Raw genomic sequence first — 18383 nt, 5'->3', positions numbered from 1 at the left:
GTGTTGGCTGACATTATCAGAGGACACCAAAGGCAGAGACTTAATAAGAGGCAGTGCTTAACAGGGCTCCCAGTATGTTTTAAGGACTGTGCTAAGCACTTTAAGGTATTATAATCTTTAAACCCCATGGAGGTTGTATACCTTGAGGTTGGTATTTTTTATCCATTTTACAACTAAGAAAACAGGCTTAAAAAGATTTAAGCAACTTGTCCACTGGTCCCTGAGAATTCCAATCCAGGTCAGTCTGATTCACAAACCTGGGGTCTGTGGACTTTCCTGTAGTGCCCCTTCGATTCAGCTGAGCCTTGATGGTCTGCTAGAACACGGGAGGCTACACTCCGAACTACACAAAGTTTGCTTCTCCTTCTATAGTTATCCCATGGCTGCATTGATCATGTGGCACAGTTAACAGTAAGGAAGAGAACAGAATAGTTAAACTACTCATCCATTTCTATTTCGGTAATGGCCTTCCTAGCTGATATTTATGAACTAATTAAACTCAACCTTTCATCTTTCTAAGATGGAACTAACTTTCAGACTTCAGTGTTCTAACTTGGCCATGGATGCAAAGATCTGTCATATCAGAGGCCTTCATTTCTCCTCTAAAGCATTAAAACAATTCAAAGAAACAGCAGGATCAAAAGAATCAATATGAAACCAAACCAACCCTATTTGTTAAGTGTTTCCAACCTTGCTTCAAAACAGCCTTATGGGGCTTCCCTGGTGGCGCAGTGGTTAAGAGTCCGCCTGCCGATGCAGGGGACGCGGGTTCGTGCCCCAGTCCGGGAAGATCCCACATGCCGCGGAGCGGCTGGGCCGGTGAGCCATGGCCGCTGAGCCTGCGCCTCCGGAGCCTGTGCTCCGCCAATGGGAGAGGCCACAACAGTGAGAGGCCCGCATACCACACACACACACACAAAAAACAGCCTTATGAGGATTGTTTTCCAAACAGTAGTGTATGAAGCCATCTACTTTTTAAAACTGATTTTCCTATGAATACGTATCTGGTTTTCTACACTCGGAGAAGCAGGGAATACCCAAGCTGGCGTTCAGTAGTAACAAATATGAAATAGACCATTAAAAAAAAAGTTGTAGGAATGTTAAAATCCATGTTGACTGGTTTTTACGTTTACTCGGCAGCATTCCAATGCTAACGTTGGCATGGAGACTGGAAAAGGAAACTTTCCACCAATCTGTCACTTGCTACTGTTCCACTTATTTTACCGTGGATCCAATTTTAAGAATTTTTTAAAACATAAAAAAAAAAGTTTGATGCTTTTTTGCTTTCTCTTTCAAGACATTTCTCAAACATAAAAACACGCATGAAAAAGCTTTTTAAAATCAGTCAAAGATCTAGTTTTCCAAATACTCAGCTGTGTTCATTCGGATAATTGCCTGGTTTTGTTTTGTTTTGTTTTGTTTTTCCATGTTTAGTCTGAATGCTTTGCCATGGGGGAGCCCCACAGTCTGAAAGTGACTGTCTCCACTCTCCTCACTGCATTTATTACAGAGGCTGGAAGACGCATCTGCTTTTCAACAGTTTGTGGTCCTTTTGAGACCAGGGAAAGCTGAGGTTTCAGGAAGAAAGTTGGGCTTCCCAAAACTTCGGTGGCCGCAAGTTTGGTATGGTCACACCTAGGTATTCTTGAAATCAATTTCGTTGAGGAAGAACAGTCTGAGATTCTTGGAGCTAGGCTCGAGGTCACAGGTGGAAGGCAAATCTGTCACTGGTCCTCTCGTAGGTGGCCTAGAACCCAGTAGGCACTCAAGTCATGTTGACAGGAATGAACGAATCCCAGTACCGCCGTATCGCATCTTATAAAGACTGAAGGGTGATTATCTTGGGCTAGAAAGTAAAAGAGAGAGCTGCCTACCTAGAGCTTAAGGGGCCTCAGGCTGGCATCCGAAGCCTGGCGATCTCATTCCGCTTTGGCATCATTCTGAACTGCTCTGCCTGAAGCTGGCGCGATGTTAAAGAGAGGAAATGCATGCGAGGAAAATCAGAGAGCAGAGGGTCGGGAACAGATGTGAGCAGAAAGGAACAGCATTTGAAATGAAAGAAAGAAATTGGACTCCCACAGCTGGGAGGACAGACCGCCTCAGTGTCGTCAGGGATGTGGGATAATTTTGCCCTCCCTTTGTTCTCCCCCACCCCCACCCCGTCTTCCACGTTCCCAGGGCGTTTGTTTGATGTCTTTTTCTGTTCGGTTACTGGACCCTAAGGACGGACCCAGGGGCAGTAGGTGACATACAAAAATGAACGAATTGAGCGGCTCTTATCACCTCCCTTGCTCCCCCCGTGTGTCCACAGCGCCTAGCACGTAGTAGGCGCTCCCTAAACATCTGGAGAGCAAATGAGCTGCAAGTTGGCGGCACTGAGCACGTGGAACTGGGGGAACCAGGATAGCAGAGGAGGGTGTCCCCGACCACAAAAGCCATGCCGGCGCGTGCGGAAGGCAGCGGCGGGCGCTGCCTGCGTGGCGCCCGGGGCGGGGGCGCGGGGGCCCGCGGCAGCACGTGCGCGGTGAGGACGCGGGCCGGGCCGGGTGGGCGCGGGAGGTGTGCCCGCGCCGTGGCCCCCGCGCGTGCGGCTGCCCGGGCGGCGGCGTGAGTCACGGCGGGGCTCGGCTTTATAGCCGCCGGCAGGCTCGCGCGAGACGCCCGCCCGCTCCGCGCTCCAACCCGCACGCCCCCAACGGCCCCCCAACCGTCGCCCAGGCCCGAGGGCGCCATGAGTAGCCCGCGCTGCGCCCCGCTGCTGCTCCTGCTACTGCTGCCGCCGCTGCTGCTCAAGCCCCCCGCGGCGGACGCCGCCGTCATCACCGGGGTAAGCGGCCCCCGGTGCACCTGTCCGCCCGGGCCGCGCGCGCCCGAGAGGCACCGGGTGGGGGGCGGGGGGGCGACCGCAACGGGGAGGCGGGGGCCACCGGGAGGGTCATCCCGGGTGGGGACTCCTGCTCCAGTCGCCCTTTGGCGCAGTTGGAAAAGTGCCCTGCTCCCAAAGCCGCGGACGGCCGGGACATCGGGCGCTCCCTGGAGGAAAAAGTGACCACAGTCTCACCTCACCACCTTCATCACCACCTTCTCCCGCTTGCTTCCCCCTCTCTCCTCGTGTTTGGTCTGTCTTTCTCTTAAGCTGAAAGAAGTTTCCTTTCGCGGTTTTCTCAAGCACTTTCCCCAGACGTTCCAGGCTCTATCCTTAAAATTTTAGTGTCCTGAAATGCAGAGGGGCAAGACCAGTACCCCCCAGTCCCGGGAGCCTTAATTCTGTAGTCAAGGAGTTTGCTCCCCGAAGCATCCTCCGCAAAAACCCTTGGAAATAACTTGGTCCAAGCACATATGTGCACTTTGAAAAGCAATGTGGCCGCTGCCTTCTGGGTTCCAGGTTTTTTGGTTTGTTTTTTGTTTTTCCAGCGTCCCGAGGTTCTCCCTGTAAAAGTTTTCCACTTCCAGTTATTGATAAAGCACCTCCAGTGCTCTGGCTTAATTATGGAGTAGGTTGCCATGTAGATGTTGAGTTTAGAGAGGTGTCTTCATCATTTGTAGAAGTAGGAACTAGTTCAGTTCTCTTCTGCGTCCACCAACAATTTTCTTTGTGTGGATCCGAAGGATGAGTTTACAGCACAAGATAAAAATGTCTAGTCTACGTCAACAATGCAAAATCGCTACCATTTCCTGATCGTTAAATGCTTAACTCTTCTTTTTTAAGTCTGAAATTATTTTACACCTCCATTAAATTATTTCAAATATCTAAGTGCACACAATAGGGTTTAAATAAAACTTCTGTGTTTGAAATGGTGATACACAGATAATGAAATAACATTTAACTTTAAGGGAAATGTCATTGTCTTGAGAAAATTAAGCTCTGTTGTCTCCATGTTAGTTAATAGGCTTATAGCCCATTGAAAGTCCTCATACTAGAACAGTATTTGGTTGCAGCTAATAGATATTTGGGTTACAGCCAAGAGATGCTTAATTATAAGCATTGTGATATTTATTAGAATAGTTTGTAGAGATTTTTACAAATGTATTTGAATAGCTTTGTCAGTCCCTGTGGTTGAAAAAAAGTTTTTACAGGTCTTTCGAATACATGAGAATTGAAACCTGATGGGTTTTTTTCCCCCTCTTCCCCTGCTGGCTCATTTTAAATTTCTCCTAATCCTCTGAGTCCCAGATTCCTTTGTGATATAAGTATCTTTTTGTTCCATTCACAAGACAACAACACTATTTGAATAGATCAGCAGTGGGTTAAATATGAAGGGCATTAGGAAACAGCTGTCTAATTAAAAATATATAAACCTATGCAATTCTTTGTATTTCTGAGAACTGAAGCTTTTTGTGTTACAAAATGAAATTTTATCACATTGAATGTTTATCTGTTAAGGTTTAGACTGAGCTTATTATATAATTATGTGTGCTGTTTTTCTTGTTTTAAATCAGTGCTACAAAAAAAAAGAATTTAAAAAATTTCTCTAAAACAACAGGGCAATAAAGAAATGTAGTTATGTTTCCATGACAGGAACCATCTGGAGTCAAATAAAAAACTCAATAACTTATCTAGATATGTCATCTCTAGGCTGTTAAACGTCCAAGTGATTGAATTTTAAGAGATTTTGGCTGAATTTTGATTGTCTTATTAAAAGAGCTAGTGGGGCTTCAGAATTCCTGCTCTTGAGCATCTGTTGAAATAAAATATTGCCTGAAACCTCCACCTTAAATATTTACTTTTTTGGGGGTAGTATATGTAATTATTTTTAAATTGATTTGTATGGCCACATAAATTTGTTAAAGCAGTGTTGGAAAAGATTGTGTATTGAACGTCTCATTTATGGAATGTAATGGCTACATATGTGAGATTTCTGGCATTCAAATAAAAATTGGAAAAGTAGGAATGTTTATATATTTTCCTATAAATGTTCAAACACCCCAAGATGAAAATTGTAGTTTAAATCCAGATATTTGTTTTAAATAGCTCGAGAAAAAATTCTTATGGAGGAAAGAAAACCAACTCTAAAGCAAGATAGTTGATCACTTTTGACGAAAAAATAGTGAATAAGAGTGTGCCCATATATTTCCATTTTGAGAAGTTATAGCTGTCCCCACAACCAAGAACTCTGAAGAAGTGTTTTAGTTGTTTCCATTAAATCTACATTTAAAATTTGTGTCTAAATTATACACTTTTTAGCTTCTTACGTATATAGTACAGGATGCTTTTACCTTATCACTAGCAAAACATTACTGCACACCATTCAAACAAAGCATCCTATTTATGGTTGGTTCTAGGAGAGAAGAATAGTTCTTCAGATCTATTTTCATGCAAATAAGTTTAGACTTCATTATTTACTTCTATTTAGTCAAGTATGGAAATTCTTCCATAGTTAATTCTTTGATTATATGTATTTACAGTTTTTTATATCAGGAACAATGGTCTTGAGTAATCACTGTTGATAATTGCATCTGTCGCTTGCATGGATCTTATAGGATAGTTCAGGTAATTTTGTAATGTACACATATGTATATCCTAAGCCAATAATTTCCTTTCTGCAGGTTACTCACCCGGAAAAGAGTAATATAAGGCAAAAAGTCTTGGTCTGTCCATTCTCAACCTGTGAGATTTCTTTCTTTCAAAAGGAAATGGTGAAAATCAAGTCAGTGGTGTAAGAAACATCAAATCTCGTGAACCAAAATGCAAATATTTGAAAGAGAAAATGAGTAGTATTTCAAAAATCTACATCAGTGCCTTTATGGGTCTGGAGCATTTCATGCCAGATTTAGAGACGATTTAAATCCCTTTTTAAAATTGGGCCCAATGTATTCTGCAGTTAATAGTCATAAGATCTTGTGATTCGATTTATGTAGTTCCTAATGGCCATGTATGGTAAAAGAATAATATAGACATGTTCTTCAAATTCAAAGCCGATTCATCCATAAAGCACAAGAAAAAGAGAGCTCATTTTGTTTTTTAAAAATTTTGTGGTTTAAGATTTTCATAATGTGTGGGCCATTATTTAGGCGATTTTTTTTTTTTTTTTTAACCCGAGTGGGAAAATCACTTCTGGTCAGATTTTGTTGTAAATATGTTCAAGCAAATGAAGATAACAGTTCTTTTTTTATATGTAAGATTATTAAAATCATAGCAGTTGGATATTAAAAGGGCATTTTTTTACTGCTAATTTTAGATCCCCTTAGCCTGAGTCATTCCTGTTATCTGTATTTATCTGTTTGCTTATTACATTTCAGGCCTGCGACAAGGACCCCCAGTGTGGTGGAGGCATGTGCTGTGCTGTTAGTATCTGGGTTAAGAGCATACGGATTTGCACACCGATGGGCAAAGTGGGAGACAGCTGCCATCCGCTGACTCGTAAAGTTAGTATATATATTTGTGTTCTTGGTGGTTCTCTTACATTGCAGTAACTCAACTCTGAGCAAGGCCTGTGTGACATGAAACCCAGGGTAACGTGCTAGAAGTTGGGAATCAGAGAAGTTGAAGTGGAAAACCACTTCCTCACTCCTTTCCCTTTCCATTTGAGAGAATTGTATCCTTTACCATGCTTATTCTATTAATCATTTACATATCATGCTTCTCGTGGCATTAGAGACATTTCATGAAAATAATTTCAAACACTTAAATTTGCTTAAAAATTTTTAGGAGATATATATATGTATATACTGTTTATGCTTCTTTGCAGAAATCAGAGTATGCAAGCTCTTGAAAAGACTTTTAACATCAGACTTACCAAAAAGGCAGAAGTAAATAAGTTTGTGTTTTGGTTTTTGCAGAAAATCATCCATGATGCAATCACTCTTGTATCTTAACTTGAAAGTCCTATATTTTGACTCTCTCCACAGGATGCCTTGTTCACAACCATGGAGGTTCATGATATTTAACTTGCCAATTTATGATCTAACAGCTCAATATCACGATGCCCTGAACACCACTTTTGAAAAGTTATTGCCAAAAAGTGGCAGGACCAGTGGCAGGACTGGACAGGGCTTTAGAGGTTGTGTCCCCAGGGGTTGCAGACTCTCCTGACTGCAGGGGTCGGGCAGCTGTACGTGACTTCTGGAAGGGGGTGGGTGGCAGGCAGGAGAGAGCAGAGAAGTTTGTGGAGCCTGGAGAATCCTTGCCCTTCAGATTCAAAACGTTTGAAATACAATATGTGTACAGCCAGATCCCCCAGGGATGCCAGGTTGCAGGTGCCTTGCTCTTCTAGTGGTACATCTTCATTTACCCAACAGTTATGTGGGGTGCAGGGGCAGGGATGTGTGCTGAAGGACAAGTCCCAGGCCTGGTGGCTCGTTGGCAGCGAGTTCAGTCCCCTGCAGTGTTCTCTCTACACGTGGTATCCTCTCGTCTTAAAATAGGTTGACCGGGGCCTCCCTGGTGGCGCAAGTGGTTGAGAGTCCGCCTGCCGATGCAGGGGATACGGGTTCGTGCCCCGGTCTGGGAGGATCCCATATGCCGCGGAGCGGCTGGGCCCGTGAGCCATGGCCGCTGAGCCTGCGCGTCCGGAGCCTGTGCTCCGCAGCGGGGGAGGCCACAACAGTGAGAGGCCCGCATACCGCAAAAAAAAAAAAAAAAAAAAAATAGGTTGACCGTTTTCAAAGCAAGCTGGATTCCACCTTCTGCTTTTTTTTTTTTCCCACACGTGGCTTAGGGTTTAAAACTGTAGTAGCGCCAAACATCTTTCCCAGCCTCCAGAGTTACAGATAACAGCTAATATTTTGACTCTCTTGGAATGAAATAAGGAAGGACGTATATTGGCTTGGGTTTCACTCTGTGCGCTGTAGTGGGGACCCTGGTTGATTGGACCCGTCTGAAGATGGCATTGGGCTCTCCTGTGGTTTCCTTGAGAAACACTTCCTGTTGTGTTTAGACCTTTCCTCCCCGTGAGCCGGTCTTGTCGTTTGTAAGCATGATATGCACCTTTTATTCTTGGCCATTTTGAGACAGGAAATGTTTTAAACCGTTAGTTGTCTGGCTCCGTGCCAGACTCCACCCCGCCTCCCCACCCCAGGTGGGGAGGGGTGGTGAAGCCCCAGCCACCTTTGACCTTGATCTCAGTTTTTATCATCAGCCTTATCCAACGAGAGTCATCTTTTGTCCATTGGAGTCGCTGTCGCTGAAAAGTTGACTCTTAACTCACCCTCCTTTAAGACTTACGTTGTCGGGCTTCCCTGGTGGCGCAGTGGTTGAGAGTCCGCCTGACGATGCAGGGGCCATGGGTTCGTGCCCCGGTCCGGGAAGATCCCACATGCCGCGGTGCGGCTGGGCCCGTGGGCCGTGGCCGCTGAGCCTGCGCGTCCGGAGCCTGTGCTCCACAACGGGAGAGGCCACAACAGTGAGAGGCCCGCGTACCACAAAAAAAAAAAAAAAAAAAAAAAAGACTTACGTTGTCTTCATACACTGTTAGTATAACCTCACGTGCCCCAGTTACTAGAATCTCGGGGCCAGTTCGCTAAAGCGAGTGAAGAGTGACACATTCTGGGGTGCCGCTCGTTGGATGCAGTGTTGTACCAGACACTGGATACTAAGTGTTGTGGATGTGTTTCTCACGTAATACTCACAGGAAGCCTGCGAAGAAAGATTTACTTTTGTCCTATTTTCCGTGCAACAACATTCAGCCTCAGAGGGGCTCAGTAAGTGGCTGAGGTCCCAAGGTGATAGGTCAGAGGGCAGGCTGTGGATTTCACTTCTGTCTGATACTCCATTGTCTGTGTGGTCTTAACCACTATATTCTTCTACTTCCGTGAAAGCTGTCGTCGTGTTTAATTTGAACATGTTTTTCAGTGCAGTTAACCCAAACTGGTTTGTGTGGGGAAGATGCTCACTGAGATGAGGGACAATGGTCCAGAGTTGGCACCTGTCTCATCCTGTAGTTCCGATGAGTTTTCCAAATCTGAGATATTTTGACAAGATTTCTGCCTCCCCGGGTTCCTCTAATTTCTAGTTGAGGTTTAGTGCAAGGTCAGTTCTGAAAGGAAACAAAGTCATTCTCCTGCCGTAAACCCGGGTACATCTCTGTGCTGTGTTTTTATCACACTTAATAACGAAGTCTATAATAACAGAGTAGGGTTTTCCTAATAGAATTAAGTGATAAAAGAACTGAAGTACTGAAAAAATAAGATTTTAATGTCAGATCTGAACTTACCCCCTTTTCAGATGCCCACTTGAAATGTGTTTCTAGACCTCAATGTTACAGCTTTTCATATTGGTTATTTTTCTGTCTTGAGAACACATTTTCATAGGTCATTTCAATGACTGAGTTCTAGTCCCAGAGTTGTTACTTGTCTTGGGCGAAATTTATCCCGGTGAAAATCTAGTTCTTCCAGAGTATCTTTCAATTATATTCTATTCAAAACAACTCAAGAACAAACATTTTTTAATAAACATATCCTGGTGAAACTCCACTCTAAAGTTTTAGAGCTCATTAGTAGATGGTAAAAACGTAGATAGAAAATTCTTTTTAATGCGATGTGTTTATTACTTTTACCTCCCTGTTTTCTTTCTGTTTGGTTAAAAAAAAAAAGTGGATTAACTCTGACTGTGGTCCCAGGTATTGGTGCTTTAAAAACACGGGCTGTGAATAGGTGAGGACTACACCTGCTCAAATTTTAAACTTTCCATTCTGGTTTGGTCTTGACATTAGCCACAGATGTTTGTTTATTTTGATAAAGTGAACAGTATTTGATGAATGAAACTGAGACCTGTAAGTAGAAACTGGTGGCCCCTGAGTTTGTTTTACTGTTTTGTTTCAGATGAATCAATTAACTTGTAGAGTTTACAGTCACTGCTAGGCTACGATTTTGTAATTGTAAAGTTTTTAACTTCACATTTGATAATTAAAAAATAGAATAAAATATGTCTACTTAAAAAGAATAGGATGCATGTTTTCTAAACACATTTTTAGGCAAATAATAGTTTTAACGTTTATTGATTTTTAACAATTAGTTTTTTAACAATTAAGAATGCATTACTAAATCATATGACTACTGGGAATACTTTGCTGTTTAAGAAACATTTGTTTCTATTAATACCCACACTTTTAGAGTTTATAAAGATTAGCCATGTCCATCCCATTCTGATTACCCATTGGCTTTGGAAGTTTAGAATTATGTGACTAGTACTTTTATTGCTTATTATTTTATCAAAAAATTTTAAATTTAAACAACTATGTTTCCTTCAAAAAATTAATCTGGTTTTTAAATTTCATGCCATTTTTTATGTTAACATTTTTAGCCCTCATTTTGGTTTTCTATTTTTATTTTTGAGCTGCACTTTAAAACTTGAGTAATACATTTTCCTTTCCTGAAGCAAAATATTTCTGATTAAAACCTGGGTCTTGTTCATGTAAAAAAAAAAAAAAAAAAAGGAAGAATTTAAAAGTTATTCGCTGTTTCTATTTCAGAACCAACTTATGGTGAAACATTATAGACATACTTTCCGAATAGAGTATAAAATTTTGTTAAATACTGACTAAAATATAACTAATATAAGTGCACAATTTAGCGAGAGATGGGTGGAAGAATACGAAGTATGCTCACTTGCTGTCACAGATGCCAAGAGCCACTGTCTGCACTTGCTCTCTCAGGACAGCTTCATGGCCATGATTACAGGTTCAGATTGGCAGAGAGACTCACAAGACATGAATATGCTTTAGGTCAATACGGGGTTTCTCAACCTGGGCTCTTTTGACATTTTACACTGGATGACGCTTTGTTGTAGGAGCCGCCCTGTGCCTTGTAGGATGTTTATTAGCAGCACCTCTGGCCTCCACCCCCTAGATGACAGTCGCACCCCGTCCCAGCCGTGCCCACCAAAAGTGCCGCCAGACGTTGCCACACGTTCCCTGGGCGGGGAGGACGGGGGTGTTGGAGGCGGCTGGAATCGCCCCGGTTGAGCATGCCTGTCTAATACTTCATTTACGTAGCCTTCCAGGACACAGCGTAGGAGGTACAGCATCTTCGCCTCCTTGGGAACTCATCAGCTCCCCGAGCACACAGCTGCTTTTGCCCTCTCGTCCACACAACTGCTGTGGCTGCCATGCATGATTGCCAGGGTGTGCGCGCGCGTGTGTGTGTGTTGGGGGGTCCCCTTGACTCATAGAAACTACCACCCATTTCTTGCAAATCTTTTATGATCCCCCTAGTTCCAGAGGCTCAAGGCTCCCCCAACTCAAGTGCAGTTTCACCCAACCGGTGAGGCTGACCCACCATCGCCTGCTTTTCTTTACTTTCTCTGGGGACACACTGCAGTGGGAGGCCCAGGTCCGTGTCAGGTCGGCCTCCATCAACCCGGGCCCCAGGTTAACCCTCTACTCACAGGATGGGAGCAGATAAAGTACTGCATGATTTAGGGTTATGTGAATATACTCCAAAAAAATTAGAAGAAACAATTTAGAACTTTACCAAATTAAGATACGGTGGCACTCTTCATAGCTATTAAAACCAGAAGCTGTGGGACTTGTCATTTTTATTTTATGCACTGTTACACCATTTGAATTTTTTTGAGCTATGTACTTCTATTGAAAAAGTTGTAACAAGCCTGGTTTTATTAAGATTAAAATGATAATAGGGCCAGTGCTTTTTATGTCACGTGACTAGGCTTTTCTGCACGTATCCCATTATGTTTCCTTCTTTAACACGATTGGCTCTGTTTTGAGAGACAGCACGAAGAGTACTTCTGTTTCACATCAGGACTGTTTTCTCTTTAAAAGTGCTGCGAATGTGTTGGGAATCAAGCCTTCTCAAGAGTGCTGAAGGTTCTGCGTCGGTAACTTCTAGAATTTGCTGGTTGGAAACCTAGACTGTTAGAAACATTGGCTTGAGTGTATACTTGATTCTAAAGTAAACCATCACGTTGGTACTGAGTGATGAGCTCCTTGGCTCTGTTTGTACATCTGAAGATGCATCTTCCATGAACACTTTCTCATGCATGTGTGACTGTCAGACACCTATTAGGTTTGTCATACAGTGAATGTAGAGCAAGCAGTGAATGGACCAGTCAAGAAACGGGCAAGTTATCTATGGGGTGTATCGTGTCAGAAATCGTGGTCTGTGTGGTTAAGAGCCCATAGATGGAGGAGAAAACTGCTACAGGCTGGTCTAGTGAAGAAAGGCTCAGAGGAAGGAGGGAGAAACACAGACTGGATCTTGAAAAAGCATAAAAATAAGAAAAGGGCATTCAGGTATAAAGGGACCTGCAGGAGAATCTAATCATTATGTTAAGTTCAGTTGGAGCAGATCTAGGTTGACGCTTCCACAATCTTGGTGCTCTCAGTAAGAAAAAGAATAACACAAAGATATTTTTGAAGGTTTCACAAAAGCACACGACCTAGTGAGCACGTTGCCAGGGCCCCTCCTAGACCCTGGAGGGACCCTATGTTAGCGAGAGCCTTTGGCTTCCGAGTTTGGGGGCATTGATCAGTGCCAGGCAGGGGGGCTCGGGGCGAAGGGGGAGCTCCAGGACCTGAGAAGGTCACCCCTTTACCTTCAGGGAGGTCACAGCCTGTGGTGGGCGCAGGAGATAGGACCCATTCGAGAAAATATTTGTTAAATGCCTATATGCCAAGCAGAGTGCTGTGTCCTCAGAGACAAGAGTCCCTTTCTTCCCAGAGCCTGGAGTCTGGGCCTGGTGGGATTTGGAAGAAGATGGAACTGGGTTTGACCGTGACACTTTCCTTTTCTATCTGGGTGACCTCAATCAGGTGCGTTAGTTCACCTCAAGAGGCCACTTGGGGGCTTCCCTGGTGGCGCAGTGGTTGAGAGTCCACCTGCCGATGCAGGGGACACGGGTTCGTGCCCCGGTCCGGGAAGATCCCACATGCCGTGGAGCGGCTGGGCCCGTGAGCCATGGCTGCTGAGCCTGCGTGTCCGGAGCCTGTGCTCCGCAACGGGAGAGGCCACAACAGTGAGAGGCCTGCGTACTGAAAAAAAAAAAAAAAAAAGAGGAGGCCACTTGGCTTGTGTCAAAACAAGGCAGAAATCTGGCTCCCGCTTTGGTGTGACATTCATACATGATGCCTTGATGTGGCCCGGCCCGTGGCAGGCCGCCAGCGTTATTTCTTTTTTCTGCTGCTTTTGCTGAGGACGACCCACGTGACAGGCCAAAGAGTGACCATGGTGTCAAGATGCACAGAGCACCACACTGAAACCAAGAGGGCACTTCTTAGTACCTGAAACTACCTTACTGGGTATCTGTCATTAAAATTTAAGTTCCATGGAGGGCAGAGGCCTTTCCTGTTTGGTTCGTCACTGTATCTGCAGCACCTCAAATAGGGTCTGATGTGTTGGTGACACTCAGTAAATGCCTGTTGAATGAATGAATAAAAGACACGTGCTCGGTGTTCTCCATGTATACAGTTGGACACCCTTATTACAGTTAGACCTCACTTGTTCCAGGCTCCTTGGATATCGCTGTCTGTGTTCATTTTTCTCAACCTCAGCACCGCTGACATTTTTTGGACCTTTTTTTAGACCAGATAATTCTTTGCTGTGGATACTGTCCTGTGAGTTGTGGGATGTTTAGCAACATCCTTGGCCTGTACCCACTGGGTGCCGGTCTGCCCCCTCCCCTCATTTGTGACACACAAAAATGTCTCTGGACGTTACCAGATGTCCCCTGGGGGGCTGGGGGCAGAGTCGCCCCAAATGGAGAACCACTGGTTCGTGTAGTAGTTTGGGGCTCGGTGCAAGGAATCTCTCAGACCTCAGGGTCCGGAAAGGATCCTGGAGGTCATAGGTATAGCGCCTCATACCATCCACTTGTAATTGTCCAGGCCACTCCTGCTGCCTCCACCTCCTCTGACATAGTCTCGGTGGCAACAAATGAGCCAGCTATCCGTGGGCCTTCCGGCACACACAGTGACAGAACCATTCTAGCACGCGTCTGCATGGAGCCGATGGCCAAGGTGCCCCCGAGTAGACGCTGTCATTAGAGCCTTGAAAATAACGCCCTTGCAAAAGGACAACGGAAGCGGAATGGCTCTGCCTGTTCACCTCATACCTCCCCTGCCATCCTACTGCTTCCCTTTCTTCCCTGTGTATTTATGATCTCAACCATCTCCCTGGCCCTTCCAGAACCATTTTGGAAATGGAAGGCAGGAAAGAAGAAAGAGGAAGAGAAGAAAAAGGAAAAAGGAGGTAAGGAGAACATGAGCATGGGAGCACCCAAAGATAATGCCCAGAGTAATTAGCCTTGACCGTTGTTGGACACCCATAGAACTGGGTCCATCCAATCAGTTGAACCTAAAAATAAGGTTAGAATGGTTCTGCCACTGTCTGCAGACAGCCTTTTGTTTGATGTATAAAGAAATGATTTAGAGGGCATCTGGGAGTTGCATCTCAGATTTTCTCCTAAGGACAGATCACTGGTGTGGGGCGGCCTCTTTTGGTGGAAAGAATAGGAAATACGCTAGAATGATACCGAAGGTAGAAGGATCCCAGAGGCATGAGTCTGTAAGACTCTTCTCATGTTACCCTGGATTGGGTAATTTGCCATCCCATTTCTTTGAATATCCATTGCCTCCAGCCAGGCCTGGGGTTAAACTTTCTCCCTATCACTTGCAAAGCACGCAGGTTCTCAAGAGGGCACCACCCCTACAGGGGGAAGAATGGTTTTTGCTCTTTGCCTCTAGAAAGCATACATGTTTTGAGGGTCCTCCACTTGCCGAGGCACAGAGAACCACCACACCAGTTGCTGGTTGACCCTCCTCAACCCAGCTTCACCCAAGACATGAGCAGGGCTCTTAGAAATAGCAATTGAACGGCTCTTGGAATGAAGCTGACCTTTCACTGCTGGTTCTCCCTAAGCCCAGGTTTGCTTTATTGCATTTCTGCAAATCGAGCTTGCCTCCTTCCCTAATTGTCCTCTTATTATCCCCTTGCCCTACTCAGAATTTTGACTTCGTCTCACATCTTTTTTTTGGCGGGAGGAGGTATGGTTTCTGGGGGGTTTTTTATAGATTTTTTTTTTTTTTTTGGCCGCGCTGTGCGGCTTGCGGGATCTCAGTTCCCTGAGCAGGGATTGAACCCAGGCCACAGCAGTGAAAGCACCAAATCCTAACCACTAGACCACCAGGGAACTCCCTCACATATTTGCACAAATGTATGAATTTATATATTTCTCATTATCAGTGAATTTTTATTTGCTCACTGTATACATGTGGTTGTGCCCATAACGTTATGTTCTTGTCAAGGAGCTTCAGTCACAGGACGCTCTAAAAAGAATTAAAATGAGAACAAGTAGAAGGCAGTGTAGCTTGCTGGTTGAAAGCTTGGTCCCTCAGGTCCCCCTGCCAGCCAAGCTTCAAGTTCTGGATATGTGACCTTGGGCAAGCTCCTAATCTCTCTGTGCCTCAGTCTCTTGTCTGTAAAATGGGTAAATTAAAGTATTTGCCATCTTCACAGAGTGGTCGAAAGGATGGAAAAGGATAATACATTAAAAAAGTGCTGAGCTAGTTTGATGAATAGTTAATACTCAATAAACACTAGCTATAATTATTCAAAGATTTCTCAACAAAGTTTTTTTTTTTTTTAACATTTCCTGCTCTGACTCAGTTTTCTTTTTTATTTTAGGTTCCATTTTTTGGACGGAGAATGCATCACACTTGTCCATGCCTGCCTGGCTTAGCCTGTTCACGGACTTCGTTTAACCGATATACTTGTTTAGCCCGAAAGTAACCACTTTAGAGGAGAAACTTTAAATGTGAACAGCCACACGATGTCCGTAAAGTCTGTTTACCTGGGATTGTGCCAAACAAATAATATGCCAGAAAGAAATGCTATTGTTTCCTCAACTTTCCAAGTAACGTTTTCCTCTTTGATTTTTAAGTGATGTGTTACTTTTCTTTTTTTTTTAATCGAAAGCGGATTTATGTTTTGAATAGAAATGTAAAGTGCAAGGCATTATGGAACCAGTTCTCATTTTCCTGTTTGTGTTTTGGTTTGGCTTTTTTTTAATGCCAGTAACTTGTCCATTTTCACAGAAGTGCGGAGAATAGGAATTTGATATTTTGGTACAGAAACTTTCTTTTTCTTAAAACACCCCTGCCCCACTGCGTGCGCACACACGCACGTGCGCGCGCGCACACACACGCACGTGCGCGCGCGCGCACACACACACACACACACACACATCTTGGTCTCTTTCCCTCACTCCTCAGTGAGTTTTAAGACTCTCATTTTATTGTTTGGCCTTTCCCTCTGACCCTCTAGCAGTTTAAAGTGGGGATCCACATCCTTGAGCTTGCTGGCAGAATCACTGATGAGAATCAAGCTTTTTGTCTGATACTTAAACAGTGAAAAAGAATGTGTAGTTGAACTAGACCCCCCCAAACTTCTCTTATATGGAGTAGAGGCAGGGGTGCTTCTGAACTTTAACTGAACCTGCTTATGCAAGTGGGTTTCAGGTCTGCGGTTTGACTAGTATGAGGACAGAAAGAATGGGAAGTCAAATTAATTTAGTCCAGATTTCTAGATTTGGGATTTTTTTAAAAGACTTTTCCAGTACAATATTACATTTATTTCTTTTCCTTTTTTTTTTTTTTTTTTTTTTTTTCGGTACGCGGGCCTCTCACTGTTTTGGCCTCTCCCGTTGTGGAGCACAGGCTCCAGACACGCAGGCTCAGCAGCCATGGCTCACGGGCCCAGCCTCTCCGCGGCATGTGGGATCCTCCCAGACTGGGGCACGAACCCATGTCCCCTGCATCGGCAGGCGGACTCTCAACCACTGCGCCACCAGGGAAGCCCCCTTTTTTCCTTTTTATAAAGTTTTTTGTTTTTTTTAACAAAAGTCTCCTAGTTAGAGATGTTCTAGAAAATGTCACTTAAAGAGGAAGTATTGATTTTAATCTGGCATAACACTAGTTATCATTTTTAAATCGGTATTAAGTTGTCATTTAAACTTGATTTGTAACCCAAAGGTCTGTTGTAATGGATTGCCTGACATCCCGTCATTTGTACCTGTATCAGTATTGCTGTGTAAAAACTCTGGATCAGAATAATGATGGTACTGTATATCATTTGATTTATTTTTAATATCATATGCTTATTTTTGTCGCAGCTGTCAGTTTTTATTACAAGCAGATTTCTATATAGCCCACGTTCTAAAATGGGTAAAGACTCCAACGTTGGTAATATAGCACTAACGGTGTGTACGTTTTCATTTTACGTACAGGAAAGTTCTGTTTGCATGAGTTTTAAGGTAGTATAAAAATAATGTGTTAAATCAGTGAGGTTTTGGAGCATGAAGGAAAATTATGACATGCAAAACTGACTGTAATCAGGAATGGACTCACAGGATTTCACTGTCTCGATTCAGCAAATAGTAACAGGGTGTTGATCACGGGTGGTTAGGCAGGGTGCTAGGTGCTGGCCGTACGGCAATGCCAATGTAGCCTGGCCTTGAAAAACCCACCAAGTGTTGTAAATGGATTCAACGTTGCAAATAAACAACTTCTGGAATGTGTTTAACTGACTAAAGTGGCTGTGCTAACCCATTAACAGTTGCAAAAAAAAATTGTCCATTTTGTAGTTATTTATTCAGCCAGGGCTTACAAATGCACATTATGTGTAACGTTACCTCTGGAGTAACGTGTCCCATGAGTGTATGGGATTTTGCTGTACTAAGTACCATACTTGGTCATAGAAGGATTATTTTTGGTTCAGTTTAGTTTGGGTTCAAGAAACATTCCTTGGTCAGTTTGTTGGAAAAGAAAAATAGACTTCAAGTGGAATTATGGGTAATTTTGCTCAATGCTCTTTTTATATAATGTTCAACATGTCCTTTTTCATAAGTGGTGAAAACTTGATTGGGTCCATCATCCGTTTCCCCCCAGGTTAAAAGACATATAACTTCTATAAAATTTTGCTTTTACATATACCAACTTAATATTTTAAATCGCTACCTAAAATCTTAGACTACATGTACACAGCCAAGAGAACAAATGTGAAGCTTGTGTAGAAAACTTAGAACTGTACCTACTGACTCACTATGATCCAAAGAAAAACAGATCTTTGTCATTTGTTACCTCTCTCCTTTGTTATTATTTTTATTGAGGAGGGTACCCTTCTATTTGGTTATTATTTTTTAACTTGTTACCAAAGTTAGCACCTATCAAACCATCGTTTCAAAAACCTTATGATCATGTTTCATGGAGAGCCTTTAAAATAATTCTGTGCAAAGCACACAAAGTCTTGGGCTATAAAGAAGGTGGTGCTGTTTCTTCCAGTCCCGGGGACAATCACTCACTGAAGCTGGAACTTCGTAGGCCAGAATTTCTAAAAGTAAGGTAAAGTGAGAATTTATGCAAGAAAACTTAAGTCAACTATCTAGTCTGATATAAAATGTGAATGGATTCCATCTTTTCTAAGGTAGAAATAGA

The 18383-nt window shown here is 43.5% G+C and overlaps 1 protein-coding gene across 2 annotated transcripts; it reads left to right on the top strand.

Annotated features, from left to right (window-relative positions):
• Positions 1–2731: 2731 nt before the first annotated feature.
• PROK2 (prokineticin 2) lies at positions 2732–15681 on the top strand. Of its 2 annotated transcripts, XM_060110695.1 has the most exons (4): positions 2732–2827; positions 6241–6366; positions 14080–14142; positions 15577–15681. In XM_060110695.1, the coding sequence occupies exons 1-4, from the start codon at positions 2732–2734 to the stop codon at positions 15679–15681; spliced, it is 390 nt and encodes a 129-aa protein (XP_059966678.1). The 2 variants fall into 2 exon arrangements, with proteins under 2 accessions (XP_059966678.1, XP_059966680.1); XM_060110697.1 differs by lacking the exon at positions 14080–14142.
• Positions 15682–18383: the final 2702 nt, after the last annotated feature.

This window comes from Mesoplodon densirostris, chromosome 10 (assembly GCF_025265405.1).
Source record: "Mesoplodon densirostris isolate mMesDen1 chromosome 10, mMesDen1 primary haplotype, whole genome shotgun sequence".
Classification (NCBI taxonomy): Eukaryota; Metazoa; Chordata; class Mammalia; order Artiodactyla; family Ziphiidae; genus Mesoplodon; species Mesoplodon densirostris.
The sequence above is the reverse complement of the archived record's forward strand: the minus strand, read 5'-3'. Positions and strand labels throughout refer to the sequence as shown.